This window comes from Lichenostomus cassidix, chromosome 5 (assembly GCF_008360975.1).
Source record: "Lichenostomus cassidix isolate B80296 chromosome 5, HeHo_3.0, whole genome shotgun sequence".
Taxonomy (NCBI): Eukaryota; Metazoa; Chordata; class Aves; order Passeriformes; family Meliphagidae; genus Lichenostomus; species Lichenostomus cassidix.
Window position 1 is genome coordinate 17,260,582 of NC_139486.1, and position 19,939 is coordinate 17,280,520.

A 19,939-nucleotide genomic window follows, 5' to 3' on the forward strand; every position below is an offset into this window, starting at 1 on the left:
CATATGTGAATTCACCCCAACATGTTATTCATGCTCTCCTTCCCATCTTTTCCACACAGTTTCTGAGCATGCAGAGAGTTATGCATACAGGTTTATGACCACTGTGTGTTGTATACGCCATTAGTCACCTTGCTGCACATTAAATAGCAAATTAAAAATATCTTCAGCTTTCACACCTTTAAAAAAAAGCACTTGGAAAATGTATTCTCATGTCCTTCAACATCCCTGCTTTTAAATGCAGAAGTTGCAGAAGTTGTTACCTTGAAACTTAATTGGGAAAAGAATACATATGTGATTGTAATTTGCCTTCCAGTTCCACTGCTCTGGATCACTATAGAATTAGTCTTTCCTGGACAGATACTTAGATAAATTGTTTAGGTGACCTGTGAGATAATAAAGCTGAGTAAAAGTTGTCAAGTTTTCCTGACCAATGTACATTCACTTTATTCTGTTGTGTGGTAATGTACAAATGTTAATGTACTCTAAGGATGATGTCAACCTGTATATGTATCTGTACAGCCTTTGATTATAGATGGTCTTCTCCAGCAGTTTTAATATGTGGGATTGTTTTACCTCTTCTCCCATTCTATCACAAGGGATTAACACACAGCAAGTGTTATAAAAATGCTACATTCTAGAACCCAGCAGCAGAGAAATACTCAGTTCCGGTAATGTAAACCTCTGTCAGAACCATGTCCTTTCAGTTTTTTCTGCTTTCATCAAACTTCAGCTATGTTCTTCTGCTATATTTAGTTTTTCTACCTTTTTTTTTTTCTCCAGCTCATCTTTCCCTCTGTGTTTCAGGGACATAAATCAATTAGGGCCAGAGTAGGAGAGGAGGAAAGAGATGAGGTTTGAGTGCTCTGTATCAAATATGAGGCTGACAAGTAAAAGAAAAAGCTTTTTTATGCTGTGTTCTGTTAATTTCTAGAAGAACAGTAATGAGACTGTTGCAGAATTGTCCATGACAAATCAGAAATTAAAAATATGAAGTCTTTTGAAGCATTCTAGAGTGAGCAGGAGGTGAATTGGGCAGTCTTGCTTAATCTTCTCCTACCCTCATCTGTAAGGCAGGACATTAGTTATTGATATGATTTTTAGTCTGCTATTCAAAGTAATAGAGAAATTTTTGCAGATTGCTAAATCGGGAATCTGACATTTTTGTTCCACGTGCTGGCTACAATGTAATCTAATGGAAGCCATATTTAAATATTTCCTTGCCCTATGAAAAGCACCAGCATGCTTCTTTCTCAGCTAGAAAAGCTGTCTAGAACAGAGAGAGGAGTGTATCTTTTTCTACTTTCCTTCCTTCATGAACGTTTGGAATTTTTCCTGCTGCTCTGTGTGTAGACTGGCAATCCTGTCTTGGGTGTCGATGCTCCACAGCAGAGTAAGGTGGCATTGTGATTTTCTTTTTAGTCCTTAATATGTCTTTGACAACTGTATTTCTTCTCCTCCAGAAGCCTTTTTGAGTTCTACAACATGCCAGTAGAAGCAGCACACACAACAAACAGCATGCCACTCTCACATTTCTGCAGTACTCCCTATTCTACTTGCTATTTGATTTTATTGCTCCTGCATGGGATGAGAGAAGAGGTAACATGGCAGTGGAAGGCTGATTCTTGGGGAAACTAATGGTTAGGACCAACAGAATCACTGGTTTATGACTTTCCAGTTCTCGGCACTTCAGCATTGTTCCCAATCTCCATGTTTAAAAAGGGAAAGGTACATGTTGTGTTTACTTAATTTAAAAAACAACAAAAAAAATGTCTAAGTTGACATTATGTAAGCGGTTTTGAAGAAACCATTTTTGTATGAATGCTTTTTAAGGAGCTTGCAATTTTTAAGTGTGATCTAGTTGCTTAATAAATGAGCAGCAATTATGGAAGTATCAAAGAAATTCAGAAATGTTAATTACAATTGAAAGTAAAATTGTAGATAGGGAAAAAATTTTGATTAGCAGGTCTTAATATCATTAACTTGTTACACAAATCAGTTGTTAGTAATGTTTCAATAGCTATAATTCTTAACCATAGAATAACAGTTTATTGTTGCACATAATGATGGTTATGTGCACTTCATTTAACTTGTTAACCCTATTCATTCTTTAGAGACTTTTGATTGCACAGGCAGAGAACTGGTTGTTATTTTGTCATTTAACTTCAGAGGTTGTAAGCACTAGAATTTGTTCTGTTTTAACCAGTACTTATATTCATATGCAAAAAATCCAAACCACTTCAAAACCCAAACAAAACTTTATTTGTAATATTTTGGGAGATCGGTGTGACCATTTTAAAAAAAAGATTGGGGAAAAAAATTTTTTTTAGGGGACAAGAGGGAATCTTAATGTAAATTTACCTCAGATGTTTAATGTGGCTGTCTGATTTACTCCTCTCTCTTCTCCCTCACCTCAGGAAATATTAACAGGAACTGGGCTATATTAGTTTCTGGTTTTCTCTGTCTCTTCTATTGCTTAAATAAATAAGGGCAGGTTTTTATTCTTTGTATCATTGAAATGCTTTTAGAAAGCCCATTCCCCATATTGAATCTGTGCCTTTAAATTTTTGTTCAAATGTCGCAGTAGTTTTTCTTGATTGGATTTGATTCAGTTTGGATAGCACACAATGATTAGAAGACTTCTGTGGCACTGGGTGATACCTGTTGCCTCCTGGCTGGTGTATTTGTAACTGAAGTTGCTCATCTGCTATGAAAGTGGGGAACAAATACGATCAAACATTTTTTCCTCTTTTAGATGACGTCTCTCTGTATATGCTTAATATGGTAAACATTGTGACCTGCTGGGAGATTTTCTCTGGTGATAGTTTAGAACATTCTAAATAAAAGTGTAGTTTCTTTACTTTTCAAAATGAAGAAGTGAGAATTCTGCCGAGCAGTGCTATTATTGTAGTATGACAGACTAGATAAGGCAATGCTTGGAGTCAGTGGTGACAGGAGAAAATAGAGGACCTGGACAAGTAGCTTTGCAAGGTGGGAATCTCACATCAAATATGAAATCTGGAAAGAACCAGTTGAGAGAGAGTAGTGATTCAAGCGTGATCATGAAATTGGACATTGGGATTGCTGACAGAAATGAGACCAGTTCTGTGCTTCCTGTACTGGCCAGTGTGGTTGTATAGATGATGAAGACAACCCATGCTTGGTGTTCTGTTCCTCCTCTTTTCCAAAAATTAGGAGGTTACTTTTTCATCTTCACATACAGGACAGCATGCTATGACTGTGAGCTAGGTCCAGACTATGACTAAAAAAATGTTAAAATGTCTTGATTTTACGTTTCAAGGTGTATGTGAGTGCCTTCTATTTGCACATCTCAGAGAAGAAAAACAAGGTGTAACTGAGGGCCTGGGAGAGTGAAGTCTGGGGGTACATTCCCACCACCCAGATTTCAAGCAGGACTGAAAGAGTATACTTAAATTCTGCTGCCTTTTAGTATTTGTCTCTGAAAAAGCAGACCTTTAGTGCATGTCCACATTGGACTTCTTTTCTGACCTGCCTTGCTATGTATGATCAATGTCCCCAGATTTTGCCTTTTATTGGAAGTGTGTTTTCTAACAAAAAGAATTTTGAAGTAGCAAAAAGCAAGTGTTAGATTACCATTTGTTGTGAAGTTACAGAAGTCTTTCTCCATATTTCAAGTTAGTGTTCGCAGTTTTAATTTGCACTTATCTGTGAATGAACATGAAATACAAGCCTTAGTTATCTTCCATCATGCCTTGAATTTTCTTTTTAACTTTAACTTAGTATTTCATATTTTGCTCCAGTAATAATTTAATGCAGCCCATATTTCCCCCGTGAAAAGATTCGTAGTGTTAACTAAATGTGCAATGTAAAGTAGCAATATTTCTTGTTAAATGGGCAGTTGGATTTTCTGTTGTATAGATTTCACATTTCATAAAATCTAGATGTATGATGCTGAATTAAATATTTCAAGTACCTCCCTCTAGTCTTGTCTAACACAATAGGAAGCTTTAGTAAACTTGATCACATTTGGGTGATACAAGAACTTGACGGACTTCTCTAGCAGACAGAAATTTTTCATCATCTGGGGTTTTTTTGGTAATTTTTTTCCACATGTACTTTACAGGCTTCTGAGAGTAGAGGAACTAACTGGAATATCTCAGAACACATATTTTATTTGCAGTGTGATTTGCATAATATGTATAAATCTTTAGTTTGGTGATGTGACATCAATCTATAAATTGTACTAAAATTAGGCAGGAAAAATTATGAAATAAATCTAAGAAAGTGGTATTTTATTTGAATAACTGAAAAAAAAAAGCTTTTCAACAGTCATTCAAAACACACAGTGTACAAATAAATCATATTCTTTTGTTCCTAGAAAAGACAGTCTATTTTGAATCAAAGTCATCACTCAAGAGTAGAGATGAAATTAGAAGTACTTCATACTAAAAAGAAGTATGAAAGAGACCTGTTGCTTTATGTTTGATATTAGTTTATTACACTGCCTACTGGATTAATCATCTGGATGTCACTGAATCTATAAATACAATTTATTTTTAAATAATAGTTCCTTTCTTAGGGTCAAGCTTAAAGGATTGTTATCACAGCCACAAATGTTGTGTCTGTAGAATCAATAATCCATGCTCCTGCAAATCACTAGGAATAGTTGCATATATTTAATAAATAAAGCTTATTTGTTCGTTTGTTTCTTTGTATAGGTATAGTTGAATGTAATGTGAAAGATGTTACAGATATTTGCTAAACCTATCTAATTGAGATTTCTTAATTGAATCTGGGCTGTTCAGAACAGTGGAACATAAGATATGGCTGTTACTCCTTCATTTGCATAGTCTTGGCTTACTTCCACGTAAACTTTGATCAATGACTCATTTCACCTGATGTAAGAGTGAATTGACAGATGCATCTGGAGTTCTTTACAAACTGTTACAAAAATAGGACAAGTTAGGGGTCTGCTGGAGGCATGTGGGAACAAGAATTACTAGATTAGTCAGGTAAGCCTCCATTCAGAAAATTGCTACAGAGAAGATGAAAGTACCTTAACAACATGGCTTGAAAGAGTTAGGAATATTTTAAAAGTGATCAGTCATTTTAAAACAAGCTTTTGCATTAAGCCCATGGATTGTTGAAGAATTAGAGAACCTAGCATGTTAAACAAAGGGTTTTTAGGTTTTGTCTCTTTCCTTTGACAGAGGTATTTCTTTTAAAGATGAATACGAATAATACAAATATTAGTTGAGTAGGACAGGGCTGTAAGACTTTCCTGTGCATTAGGAGGTTGGAAGGTACTGTTAGTATGGAATGGGTGACGGACAGCCTTCTCTTATTCACAGTTCTTTATTTCAGACCACCAGTTAGTAGGGCATTGCCACAGCCGGAGAAACTTCAGACAAATAATGTGGGGAAGAAAAAGAGACCTATAGAGGTAAGAAAAACATTGATCTCATCTTCTTTTAGGATTTTGTTTTGCCAGAAACTGACACACCTGTGAACACATGAAATGATTGTTTTATTCTAAATGTATCAAAGATGGAAATAGTGACTAGTGGGTAAATAGCAGAAAAAGTGGGAGAGAATATTTTCTTGTAAATAGAAAAAAAAATCCTATATTTCTTATTCTTGCAAATGAAATGGAGGATAACAATTCTTAGTAATCATAAAACCTTAGAACTGGCTGTAGAAAGCAGGATGTCTTGTTTAGATAACTGAATTGTTAAAGGGTATATCATTGCTAATAAAACAAACCTTTTTGTCCCCAATATTTTTAGGATTTATTTTAAAACTTCAAATTCATCATTGATAAGAGTTTTTAAAATAATTTTTAAAATTCTATTATTTGTGGGTTTAGCTTTGGCGCCTGTTTTTTCATTACATGGCAATTGCATATAAATAGACCAACTTTTGATTAATCTGAAGTCGAAATTTCATCTAACCTTGGAAAATGCAGTTCTTCATACCAACCCAAATATTGTTGATGCTGCAAAATGTTTGATATAGCATAATAAATAGCTTTTTGACATTAGTGCTCTAGAACTTTTAGGCTGAAATTCAGCTTTCTAGTTGCCAGCTGGAATTAAGTTGTGGACCAGTGTTTGTCATTCTTTGTTTCCTAGTGTCTTCTGCATTAAAAGAGCTTTAATCTTCACTGCAGTACATTTATTTTTGTGCATGGGTATGAGTATCTCTTTCAGTGTTTATACATGTCTGTGTGTATATATGCACATAAACATTTCTGTTGGTTTGAGATGTCATTAAACTCCTTTCCTACATAAGGACATAATTAAAAATAAAATCTTGCAGAAGGCTGTAAAGTTCATAACTGCTTTAAGGTTTTGAGTGTCTGTTGATGTGAATATCTTTTTTAGGACCTAATTTTGGAGCTGGTGTTTGGGTATCGAGGCAAGGACTGCAGAAACAATGTTCACTATTTGAATGATGGTGCTGATGTAATTTATCACACGGCGTCTATTGGGATCTTGTATAATGTGGCAACAGGTAGGAGAAAGCCCACTGGAGGGAAAATGTTTCTTTGCACACGTGGAGTTACAGTTTATGAAGTAACTAGTATGCTTTAAATATTATAAAAGTATGTGGAAAAAAATATTATTTGTTGCTGAAATTTCAGTCTGTAGGGAAGATTCGTAATAGCTGCATAAGCAAACAAATATACTGAAATGTTCCTGGTGACTGAACTTTGAAGGAAGTAGATTTGATTTTTTTGGTAATAGCATTCTGAAATTTGTGTGTTAAAATGATCACAGAAACTACAAGAGCTGAACAATGGGGTAGTTGTAATTTAGTTCTTTTTCTAAAAATAAGTTCATATTTTTATTTGGTTTACTTTTCAGTCATCTATATCACATACATTCATTCCCAATAACGCATTTAATTTAGGTAACTTAGACCTTTTAAAAAGTACACAATGCCATTTGTTTCTGTGATAGTTAAGCAACTTAATGTAGAAAATTTGAGGGAATAGTTCGGAGTTACTGAGTGCTGTGTGTTAAGTCAAGAAAAAATTAGGAGTTTCTGTTTTCTGGTTTCAGGCTTCAAAATGCAACATGACCATCATGCTGTTTTCTGACAAGTACTTTAAAATTTTCAAACATTAGCCATGCCTATGTGTGTATAAATGTTTTAATTAAAGTTGAACTAGGGTGTGATTTGTTTTTTCCTTTCTTTTCTTATTTTTAGGTTCTCAGTCATTTTACCAGGAACACAATGATGATATTTTGTGCCTCACTGTGAATCAGCACCCCAAGTTTACCAACATAGTGGCAACTGGCCAAGTAGGTATGTTTGTATTTTTGTAAAAAGAATTAAAGTAAGAGCATGCAATCAGGGCCTTGTAAATTCATAATAAATCACAAAAATACTTGATTATGCTATCTCCGTTTGTATGAGTGTTACTCAGTTACCTGTCCTCTTTATATGTTTCTTTGAGTGTAATTGAATAAAGTTGACAAAAATATTGAGGCATGAAAGATTAAACTTATCTTTGGTTTGGAGTATTATCAAAAATATATTTTCAGAAATCTTAAGCCCCATTAAATTAGTGTGGTTGTATTGAACTATCGGCTTGTGTTAGACCTTCCAAAAAGTCACAGCCCTCCCAAAGAAGCTGAATAGAGCTAACCTTCATTTCTTAAAATACATGTCAATCTATGTAGCTTTATCTCATCAGGTAGATTTATAATACCTACTTGTTGGTTGGATATGACAGTTGTAATATTCCAGGCAGAACCAAAACCCTAATGGTGCTTCCTACAGATACATTTAGATACAGAGGAAAAATGTATATATATTTCATAGTGACAATAAGATCTATGAACTAACCAGGTTAAAAAAAAAAAAAAAAAAAAAAAGCAGCCCATTTTGTATCTGCATAGCTGGTAGCTATTGCTGTTTCTAAATTTTACAGAACAGTGATTTTTGTAATCCAGTTGTAGTTTTCATACCTTCTGTTGGTTGTCAGCTGATTCAAACACACATTGTTTACTTAAGTGCATAGAACACAAAAAACCCCTCTTATATGATTTTAGCCAAAATAGCTTTTCTTTTCCTTTAGGTTTGTTTTAGATGTTTCATCTAAACACAATCAGTTCTGCAGTTTATCACCTGCTTTCCTGTGTCTTTTGGATTTTTAGGTGCATGTCTCATTAAAATCAACTCATTGATAATAAATAATAACTGCTTAGCTAAAATAGCTCCATTTCTTGGTGAGTTTCTTGCCTCGCATCATTTTTTTAAAAATTTAATGGAAATTATTTAAATGGAAAAAATCATCAGCAGATTTTTGTCTATGGTTTGACCGCAAAGAATATTTGCAGGAATTACAAACCATTTATAGTCTTTGAGAATTTGCTTTTTCATCACATTTCTTAATCTGACCCTGTTTGCCTTTCTGAAGGGGAGAAATGTGAAAATTTTTCTTCTACAGTGTTCATCTTACCCAGGACAAAACACAGGACTTAATACTTTTTTTTTTTTTTAATTTTATAATAATTTCTACATCATCTCTCAATAGAGCAATTTTAACTGTTTTGTAATGTGGATTAAGGCATACAAATCAGGGGCAGATGACACTTGAAAATTAGACTACAAAACATATACTTCTAAGCAGATAATTAAAAATGAGCTGGAAGTGAAATATCTTGTAACAACACTTATTTTTTTATTTTGAAGTGATGTTAAGGAGTACATGCTCCATAAAGAACATACTTAACTGCTGCTACTTTTCTTGCTGATATGGTTGGCACAAATAGTGTCATTGTCATGATTTAAATCTTCAAAAGATTTACTGAATCTTCAGGTACTCAATTACTTCTTCTTATCATTTTTTCCCCCACATAATTTGTTAAAATATCAATGACATGAAAAAATACGTTCTTCATTTACTTTGGCAGAGAGAGACCTAATATATATCAAAACTAGATTTTTGTGTTGTAACTCAAAATGGAAAGCAAAATATATTAATTCATTCAATATATTTATTCTATGATTAATTTCTGATGTGACCTCCTTTTATCAGTACTCATCTTGAACAGCAGTGTTGGTGCTGCTGCAATGCAAAAAGGTGACATCAAGGTGTGTGTTAAGAAATTGCACTGAATGTGGCATATATTTTCTTTAGCACTTATCTTATTTCTGATCTAATTATTTTTCTGCTGCTTTTCCATTACAGGAGACTCAGCAGATATGTCAGGTAAGGGAAATAAAATTTTAACATCTTCAGGTGTAGTTAGTCTCTCTAGTAGCCATCTGCAGCTTTATAGAGCCATAAGTGATGTGAATTCGTTTTTAGTTTATTAAAACCCCTGTATTAGTCATATTACTGTCAGCACTGAATAGAAGTCAAAACAGCTCAGAATACTGTAAATATAGAAAAAATAAAATTTTTAGAACACATTTAAAAACTGCTCTTGTTGAAGCACATTCCCTCATTGCTGCTTAGTGATTAGTGAGTTCTAATACATACTGCTAACTGTAGCATTCTTGTGTGTGCTTGCCAGTTCTGTAGACATGTTGGGGCTGACAACATTTGGTTTAGACCTTCAATTGAGTGTAATTTTAAATATGCATTTCTAAAGTAAATTCCATTGAGGAGGCCTAGGTGACTGAGTGAAAAAACTAATCACCTTTCACATTTATGTACAATTGTCATGCAGTTATTACCACTGATCCAAAATGCTTGTTATGATGTCAGTTGATTTTTCCTGTGTCATTTTGGGTCTTTGACATTTTGACAGTCTTGACTGAGCTATTTTTTTATTAATATGTTGTTTTTTCGACTGTAGTCGTAAAAATCCATCACCATCATGTGCGAATGAGTTCATTGTTGAGCAGCCATAATTGTCTTGTGAAGAATCTTCAGAGATGCATAAATGTGTGGTCATGTGTGCTAGACAGTGTAATAATCCTCATGTGGATCTAAAACTTGTTCTGTAAGAACAAATGTGCAATGACATCTTTAATGTGGGTTGACTTCTCTTAAATATGGCAAATGGTGCTTGCTCTAAGGATGGGAGGAAGAATGTAGGTTCCTTTTCCCACACTTTTAACCTGTATTAAAAAAAAACATGATGATAGGGATATTTATATGAAAGAACATCTTTATTCCTGCATATGGTGCCTGGACACTTTCCCTTTCTCACTTGCCTTCTTCATACTGCAACTTTAGTTTGAGCTTGTATATATTACTAAATTCTGTTGTCACTGGCTGAAATGATCACTCTTAACTTTTTTCTTCTTTATGGAACCATTAGCCTGGAATCCAAGCTGTTGCCTGCTTTCATTAGAAAGCTGAATTGTTTCACTTAAAATTTATTGATGGCTATTTGGCATCCTTCTTATCAACAATTTTGCTTTTCTAGTTCCATTTTTCAGTTGTCTACAGTGATGCAGGGGTTCTTGAAGCAGTAATGTTTCTAATAGTCTGGAATGGCAAATAGAGTTTCCTAATGACTTGGTGTAGATTTGGTCCACCTTACTGAAGATATTTTTAGTCCTGCCAGCCCACAGTAGCTTTATCTAACTGCTCCCAGAAGGAGATGACACCTTAGAGCATTTCTCTTGTGAGAGTGTTGATTACACAGGCAGGACACAGTGTCAGGACAAAGATTTTCAGAAGGAACTCCATGAAGGACCTAAGAGTCCATGTTGTCTGTCTTGCAGATCTTGCTCTGAAAGGTATTGTCAGTTCTTATTCAGGAAATCTAGATGAGAATTTCTGTCTGCCACCCAAAAGAAAAATTTTGGCCAAGGTTATAGGGCAGGTACACAAGTCAAGGTCAATACAGTTTTATCAAAGGGAGTGTTGAAGAGTGAAAAACAGTTCAGAGCCATGATAAAGCTGTCCCCAGCTTTCCTAAGAACAGCAAGGAGTTTGTTAGCAATTTCTGGGACATGCCAGTTGTTGTCAACCCCTGCCCTTTCTTTAGCGGCATGTCCATACTATGCTGTAGTACCTCTCAAAAGGTAATGATAACACCATGCTGCTGCCATGAGAGGAAATTCCAACGCGAAATAAATTAGGAAGATTATTCTAAAGACTGTTTTAGAGCAGTTGTGGAATTGTGCTCAAAAACTGAGTTTCATGGGGCTGAAATTTTCCCTAAGTCCCTGTGCCTACTGTTTCCTGTCGCTGTTGAGCCGCTAGCAGAGAAAAGAACCCAGTTCTCAGTGGCAAGAAGGAAAGACCTTTATTGTTTTGATTTCATCATATATATAAAGTTTTCAAAGGTCACCCAGATTGGTCAGTCAGAAACCTCCCCCTAGGCCTGATTGGCCAGGCCTGCACCGTCCAAATCCTGGGACACAGTTTTCAATAACATCCAAACTTTATCTTTATTTATAAAACACAAAAGGAATTCTCATGTGAAAGACCTGTGCTAGCCACACTGTTTCCCATCACATGCATGCCTTTGAGGGCCTAGATTTAGCTGATTAGAAACACAAAGCATGAAGCTGAAAGAGAACTTAGTTTATGTGAATCTGGGTCTGTGAAAAAAACCAGTAACCTCCAGACTCTGCAGTCAAACTTATTAGAGATCAGAAGTGTAAAGAAGTTTGAGAATCTTACTGTCCTGGAAATATCTTAGATGCTGTTCGGAAATTGTAAACTACATGTGGATTGCAAGATCTTTTGAGAAGGAATTGCATTTGGGAAAAAACTAGCTGTCATATGGTAGAGATAATCACATACATTAGTAGCATGGAAAGACAGTTTTTACTGCAAAGAGCTTGCAGTCTAAACAATGCAAACTTAACACCCTAGCTCCTCTAAACCAGTAAGCAAGCTGATGATTCTGCTGGTGTTCTCCTACGAGGGCAAGCATTTCAGACAGATGGCCATTTAGTTGAAAGGAGGTTTTGGCCTTGCACTGTAACCTGATTTCTCTGTAGCTATCAGTTGTCAGAAAGCCCCATGTAGAACTGACATTATTGATGAGCTGCTTGACATTTTTGAAGGTTTTTGAGTTAGCATGCTGATCTGAGTTTTACTAGGAGAAAAGCAGGAGAAGACAGCTTGCTGTTAGAATTTCTGTTGGGCATCACAAGTCCCATAACAAGTTAAGCAAAGTTTTCATCTCTGGTAGTGTAACGAGACCAACCTGTTTATCCTACCTAATGATCCCATTTGCCGTAAATTGGTTTCCAAAGGGAGGCCAAAATCTCCTTTCTTCTCTTTCCTTTTTCCCTATCTGATCACAGCAGTTTTATTTGTCTTACTAAAATGTATTAACTGCTTCAATAAGCAAGTTATTACACGTTTTCAAAATGTATCCTAATGGCATTTTTTTATATTTGTGTAGCTACAGCTCCTTCTATTCATGTGTGGGATGCAATGAACAAACAGACACTGTCAGTACTGCGGTGCTACCATTCCAAGGGCGTTTGCTCAGTCAGTTTCAGTGCCACTGGCAAACTGCTGCTGTCTGTAGGGCTGGATCCTGAACATACCATTACCATTTGGAAGTGGCAGGAAGGTAGGAAAATGACTGTTTTTGTAGAAGCTGCTTACATTGTTAGAGGTATGGTGGCTTGAGTCAAGAGCAATTGCAACATTAAAATATTAGCAGATCAAAAATTATTACAAGAAATGCTCTGTATACTGAGATCTAAAATGGATGTGTTCACACATTCTAGTATCTGCTAAAAATATCTGCTTTGAAACTGTTGTTTAAAGATCAAGATAGGTCACCAATTTCCAGTTAGAATAATGTAGGGTTTTCTTTTTTTTAAATTTGTCATCATCATCATTATTGTTATTATTATTATTACTGTTATTGTTGTTATATTATTATTACTTCATTCTTCTCTGAATAATTACTAGGTTGTCATACTCTGAAAATTATGTCTAAAACTTGCAAATTGCAGAAATGTGGTGCCAGGACAGCTCCTCTATGCATCTTACATAGTTGGTGTCTTAAGCTATGCTACATGTTTTCAGATCAGCTTTGGTCTGTATTCAGGATTTAGGCTAAAGAGATTTGGTGAGCTCCTTTCCTCATCTTTCTGACTGGCAAAGCCATGCCCAGATTATGGATCTGGTTCTCTAGTCTTAGAGGTTTACTTCCTCTCTCTTTGCAATCTGCTGTTGATCAACTAGTAACTCTAAGACTTTTAAAGATCAGCTATTAAGATAATCAAAAGTGATCTTTCACAACTTGTCTGATAGATCCTGTGGGGACAAACGCAATGTCAGATGTGTATTTATACAATCTTAGGTAGGATGGAAGATGCGTGGTCAGAACATGCCTGTGCTCATTTTAAGAGCTGATACACAGTCAGAATGGTAGCTAAGGATCCCAACTGAGGAAGCTTCATATGGGTCAAAATTATGTTAACATTTTTTAACCAGAAATGTGTATTTTTTCTCAGCAAATTCAAAATGTCCATTTTTTTCTGTCAGGTGCCAAAATTGCCAGCCGAGCTGGTCATAACCAGCGTATATTTGTAGCAGAATTCAGACCAGATTCGGATACACAGTTTGTTTCTGTGGGTGTAAAGCATGTGAGGTTCTGGACTCTGGCTGGAAGAGCTCTCCTCAGTAAAAAAGGGCTGCTGAGCTCCATAGAAGATGCCCGCATGCAGACAATGCTTTCTGTAGCTTTTGGAGCGGTATGTACTTCAACAAACCACTTGAAAATGTGTACAGACAAACATTTCTTTACCCTTCTGCCTTCATTCAGTTCAGTGAGACTTTTATAACCTGCTATTGAGTATATCACTTGTTTTATTAAACTCAGTTTAGCATTCATAATACTTACCTGGTAGTTAAACTAATACCAGCTTTCTGTAAAACAGAAAAAACTAGATTTGTATGTTTTTTGGAGAAACAAACATAGATGCTTTGAACTGATAACACACTACTTGTTATTTAATCCAGGTAAAACAAAACTAAGTTTAGACTGCAGGAACCAAACAGTAGAAATGAGGCTAATTTTATGCCCACCTGGAGTCTGTGCCACATGTATACATGTGTACTGATACTCTTTAAATACTACACGATACTGAGAGTTGTTCATGTAAGTTACTGAACCAGTTTTGCTCAATAACCAGCTCATGTTGGTTTTAAGAATATCCTAATAAATCGCCCTTAAATTTCAGAGGTAATTACATTTATTTGTATTACTTTCCAAGAGCAGAAAGGAGAAGTAAAGAACAGACTGTTTTTAATTCCAAGTTAAGTCAAATTGTTTTCTTCCTGAACTAAAGGTTACTGTAATTCTGTATCTTCACCTAACCACAAAAATTACTGCAAGCATAATATACATAGCAAGATGGTGCAGATTGCCTTCTTGTGTAGAATGTCAGTACTTGCTGTGTGTGGTATTTGACTTTTTTTGCCACACATTGCACACCTGATAGGCTGAAAGCATAGATAACCATATGGCTGAAGCTTAAGTCATTGCATTTCTTCTTGCAAAAAGAAATGCAAGGATTTTCTTCAAGCTACATTAAAACATCTTTCAGACTTCAAGAAGGAATATAGTAACTCATTGTTTTGTCCCCAGAGGTCCCTAGTGCCCCTTCTACAGCTTCCTCTTCTGCAGCAGCAAAAAAAAGCAATTTAGCCTAAATGCAAACAGTCATGATCTTTATTTCTGAATGTTTTTCTTCCTACCTTACTCAGAATCAGATGATGAGTATATTTTTCCCCTTTTCAGAATAACTTGACATTTACAGGTACAATCAGTGGAGATGTTTGTGTTTGGAAAGATCATGTGTTGATACGAATTGTGGCCAAAGCTCACAACGGACCTGTTTTCACAATGTATACCACACTAAGGGATGGCTTGATTGTTACAGGAGGCAAAGAAAGGCCGTGAGTCTTCTTTTTCCTTTTTTTTCCTGCATGCACATGTACTCTTAAAAATGGTTGGGATTCATCCCATCAACACTAGTTGAGACGTTAAAGGAAGAAGAGTAGTCCCTTTCAGATCCCTGAGAAGTATTTAAAAAAGCCAGTAGCCACCATCTCCAAAGTGCAGGTAACCCCACATGAGCTTCAACTAGCTGTTTCCCATCAATTATAAGAGTAAGCCTAGAGTTGCTGGGGTCCTGGCAAGGGTACCTTGCTTAATTATCTAAAGTCAAAGGGTGTGGATCAGAATCTAAATGCTGTACAAGTAGTTCTTCAAAATTTTAACTTCTAGGTAACAGTCATTTTTCTGAAGCATGTGTAAGCTTCTTCAGGCACTTCATGATGACTTTACACTATTTTGGTTAGCAATAATAGGCAAGTTTGAAATAAATTACATGAATGGATTATATTGTGAATGTAATTACATTGCATAATCAATTATACTGCATTACATCAGGTCATGTTTCTCCTACTTCAAATACACAATTAAGAAAGAGAAAATACAGTTCTGTCTTCTTAAGCTGAAAAGGGCTGAACAAATCAAAACTATCCTTGGAATCACCTTATGTTTCTAAATGGTTCACCAGTATTTACCAGTGGATTATTTATGGGAGAAGTCAAAAAAATTTAGTCTGAAATTTAGAATCATAGAATGGTTAAGGTTGGAAGGGGTCTTACAGATTATCTAGCTCCAACACCCATTTGGATTTAAGCACTAAAAGGATATCTAGTCCTTGTGGGTTACCTCTTTCACTGAAGATGTGCTGAGGTTGTTAGCCCAAGTAATTTGCACAGTTATGATTAAATATGTGAATGATAACTTTTACAGTAGTATGATGCATAACTTCGTTCAAAGGAAAGATCTGCTAAGTTATGATGGCAGAGGCAAGCTGTCTTCTCTCAAATCAAAGGTACAGAAAGGTTCTTTGTTTCTAGGGTTGCAAGCAAAATACCTCCTCAAGCATTTTAATTTCTTTGGTGCCTTCCCAATGAGAAAAAAATGCTTCAGCTGTAATACAGTCCATCTGATGACATGATAGTTCCCCATTTTGCAGGGCACAAGGCCACTTATCTTTTCAGACCCAACTGGGAAATTACTTATTTTTGTGCTTGAAATATTTCCTTCTATTATTTATAAAAATTGTTGTGATTTTATTTGGAGGATCTTCTCTCTACTACTTAGCTTTGGAGCCTCTTAATAATTATTATTTGACCTGAAACAAACAGTAATGAATAACAATAAGAACTCAGAATTCATCTGCTGTGGGAAAATGAAGTGTTGACAGTATGCAAAACAAACTTTTGTTTAGGAAGATTGCATGTTTTTTTCTGCTTTCGTATTCATAGTTGCAGCTCACCAGCCTGTTCTGGTAAAATCTTGCTGAGTATAATGATCAATCAAATGTCAAAACTGTGCTAGTGGGAAGCAAAGAATATACTATTGCAAGGAGTATCCATTTATAATTCATTATAATTCTTTTAATAATACAAACTCAGTAATTTTGATTAAACCTTCTGAAGTTACTTGTCAGGGATCATTCAGTAATCAAAGCTGTAACACAAACAGCTCAGTATTGTGGAACATTATATTTTTGTTTCTTTTAGGGGAGATGTCCCAGCTCAACCAGAAATGCCAGATTTATCACTGTTTCAATAAACATTATCTCCCTTTTTAGAAACTTTTTTATTTTAATGGGTTCTGTACTGAAATACCAGGTTTTTTTGCAAGTGGGAGAGAAACACTTAGTGTTTTCGTAATCAATACTTATTAATTGTGTGGTTTTCTTCTGCTATATCTGTAATTTATTTTACAGCAGTGAAAATAGTGAAATTTTCACAAAAGTGAAAATCTCCTGTCATTTGTTTCACAGGAGTAAAATACATACCTTTTCTGTTTCTCCAAACTGTAATTTGAAAATTTCTGCCTGTCTGATTGTTAGGATGGCAGTTTGCACACTTAACTGTTCTCTTGACTAGATGAATTCCCTCAGAGCTACTCATTCAGACTAAGCTTACCAGCACCCAACTTCCAGCTTGTTCTGTAAAGTAGAACAGTGAGGACTTGGAATTAGTGTGTCTTGGCTGCGAAGCTCAGCATATTTACATCAACTGTTCAGTCAAATTAAATCTTTAACAATTTAAAACATACTAAAGTGCCTCATTTGCAGTACATTACATTATGTAGTTCTTTCATACATTAATTGTCTTCTTTGTGCCACCTGTTACGCTCATGGTTCTTCCTGATGTCTTCATAGCTCAAAGGAAGGAGGAGCAGTCAAGCTGTGGGATCAGGAGCTGAAACGATGTCGTGCCTTCAGACTAGAGACAGGACAGATGACAGACTGTGTTCGCTCTGTTTGTAGAGGCAAGGTAAAGAAAGCTGCCTGTCTGCAAAATAAAGCTTATAGTTTGTGGATTGATCTCTAAATATCGGATCAATTACTTCTGATTTCTCTTATAGTTAGTATTTGAAATCAAAGGCTAAGCTAGAAAATGTCTACAACTGATATTGTGGCCGAAAACCATTTATTTTGTGAGATCTCAGTCTTTCTTAGGATAAAATTCCATATATATTTTTATTAAAGACTAAGGATTTCTTTTCCATTTTCTTTTCACACTTCAGATATCAAACATCAAATGACAAGCAGTAACTCAACTAGCATCATGATTTCTAGAGCTTTGTACTTTATTAAATCAGGAGTTTAAAAATAAGTTTTCTTTGATTATTTAATAACTTAAGCAAACTTTCTTGACAGAACTATAGCTCTAGATTTTATCTTAATTACTGTTCATCATGAGTGGCTAATACATCTTATCAGAGATAATTCTCTCACTATTTTTCAAGGGGAAAATTCTCGTTGGGACAAGAAATGCCGAAATAATTGAAGTTGGAGAGAAAAATGCTGCATGCAACATTCTAATTAATGGTCATATGGATGGACCAATCTGGGGCCTAGCAACACATCCATCCAGAGATTTTTTCCTTTCTGCTGCAGAAGATGGCACAGTAAGACTCTGGGATATTGTTGAAAAGGTAAGTGTTGGAAAATATTTGGTTAGGGAAAAAAAAAAAAAAAATCAAATCAATTTGTGATGGAGTTGCAGACTTGAAACTTTTTTTCTATTCCAAAAATAATCCATCTGATGCTGTTAGGATGTTGTATTAGTTTGAAAACAAACCAGTGGGGTATTGCAAGTCAGAATTATAATTTAATAGGAAAATTAAAAATAAATGCAATAATACAAGGAAAAACACTGACAAAGTCAGATACAACCTGACACCCTGTTGGGGTGGTGGTAGCAGTCCAACTGAAGTAGTTCAGTTCAAGCAGTGATCCTGTAGAAGGTCTGGTCTCCACCTGAAGGTCCAGTGGTAGCTCTTGTCCTCTGGGAACCCAGCAGACAGGGCTGACTTGGGCAGTTCCAAGGCCAGGTTATATCCAGGTGGGAATGCTTGGCTCCTCCCTCCTGGGTGGAGCATCTCACAATAGGATGAGATAATTCCATGAGTCATGTGGTGGTTTCTTGATGGCTCATTGTCTGTTATCAGGGGTGAGTCATAGCAGGAGATAACAGCTAATGGCCCACAGCTGGTGGTAATAGAATACTGAATACATCTATATTGTAACCTAGGACACACATTAACAAACTATTAGCATAAGATGCTTTTAAAATATGGGCAAATAGTAACAGTTACTGTTCCGGGTTTTTATTTCTTCACAGAAGATGCTGAACAAAGTCAGCTTAGGACATGCAGCTCGTACTGTTTGCTACAGCCCAGAAGGTGATATGGTAGCTATTGGCATGAAAAATGGAGAATTTATTATCCTGCTTGTGACCTCTCTAAAAATTTGGGGGAAAAAAAGGGACAGAAGATCAGCAATTCAAGATATCAGGTCAGAAAATATAATGCCTTGTCTATTGTAGTGTGCTAGAAATCTCTAATATTTTGATTTTTAAAAATAAGATTTTGTGTTTTGAGGAGCATTGCAATGATATTTCAGAGAGCTGGAATCAATGAGTGAATTGTGGCATTTGTGTGATTACTGTGATACCAGGAATAAAAAGGATGAGGGGCATGAAGATAAGAGATAGCATCAGTGAAAGCAGCTGGTGGTGGGGACACCACTGACAAATGGTGCTCCCTGGGGCTGCTGTTGGGAATGGCACTGTTTGACATCTTTGTGGCAGCAGGGACAGTGGCATTGAGTGTCCCCTCAGCAGGTTTGCCAGGGACACTGAGGGTGTGGTGTGGTCAACACACTCGAGGGAAGGGATTTGTAGGAGGTAAAATGAGATCAGAAGCTTAGAGATGAAGACTGGATTGTGAGAGAGAATGGAAATGCCAGTCTGTCAGTTTGCTCTTTGTTGTGTTTGTTAGAAAGAAGTTAAAAGTAAAATTTTGCTTCTGTTTCCTGAATGGAGGAACAGACTGTTTCTTCTGTGAGATAAATTGTCATGATCAGCTAAGGAAAGTTTTGGAGAGCAAACTGTGATGAGAGAGAAATACAAGCAGACAGAGACCTTGCAAGAGAGCTCTGCTAGGAGTTAGAGGGCTCTGGAATTGGAAAGCTGTCCCAAGGTATGTTTCAGAGAGAACAGAAATAAAGAAACTTCCCCAGTAACACAGAAGCGGCTGTGAAGAATTTGTTCAGCTCAGGAAGCTACTGAGTTTCAAGACTAGGAAGGAAAACTGGAGGAAAGAAACCAGTGTGCAAAGATACATTGGGCAGACAAAAGGTTTGATTTACATTTTTTTGTTCAGTACATTTCATCAAGTTCTGGCTTTTCTTCAGTTACAGCACTTCAGTTTTCTAGTTTTTAACCTTGTAAGTATAGCATCAGGGAGTCAAAGTCATCAGGGGAATGTCACAAGTTGTTAGACCATGAGATGGTCATGGGATCAGATAATGAACAGAGTTATTCAAAAGGTGCTCCCAGTTCACTTACATGTGTAATCTGTACTAAAATTACTGCTACCTTCTACTGGATATGTATTCCCTGAAAATTTAATTTCAAAAGTTGTTTTGCTTAGCAGACTAAATACTCTGCCTCCCTCTAGTTCTGGATAGC

General features: G+C 35.9%; 2 protein-coding genes across 3 annotated transcripts in view; one reads left to right on the forward strand and one right to left on the reverse strand.

The window, feature by feature from the left end:
* The window catches only part of ZC3H14 (zinc finger CCCH-type containing 14), a 503,257-nt gene that overhangs the window by 447,089 nt on the left and 36,229 nt on the right, over nt 1-19,939 (reverse strand). The gene's annotated exons all lie outside the window — the stretch shown is intronic.
* EML5 (EMAP like 5) overlaps nt 1-19,939 on the forward strand; it is a 103,700-nt gene that overhangs the window by 76,510 nt on the left and 7,251 nt on the right. The window contains exons 28-37 of one of the 2 annotated variants that reach the window (XM_085061588.1): nt 5,344-5,422; nt 6,363-6,492; nt 7,192-7,290; nt 9,182-9,202; nt 12,312-12,485; nt 13,412-13,620; nt 14,670-14,827; nt 17,122-17,236; nt 17,712-17,900; nt 18,590-18,762. In XM_085061588.1, coding sequence (XP_084917714.1) covers nt 5,344-5,422; nt 6,363-6,492; nt 7,192-7,290; nt 9,182-9,202; nt 12,312-12,485; nt 13,412-13,620; nt 14,670-14,827; nt 17,122-17,236; nt 17,712-17,900; nt 18,590-18,762 — 1,347 coding nt within the window. The remainder of the gene's footprint in view (nt 1-5,343; nt 5,423-6,362; nt 6,493-7,191; nt 7,291-9,181; nt 9,203-12,311; nt 12,486-13,411; nt 13,621-14,669; nt 14,828-17,121; nt 17,237-17,711; nt 17,901-18,589; nt 18,763-19,939) is intronic. The other variant, XM_085061589.1, reaches the window with a different exon arrangement.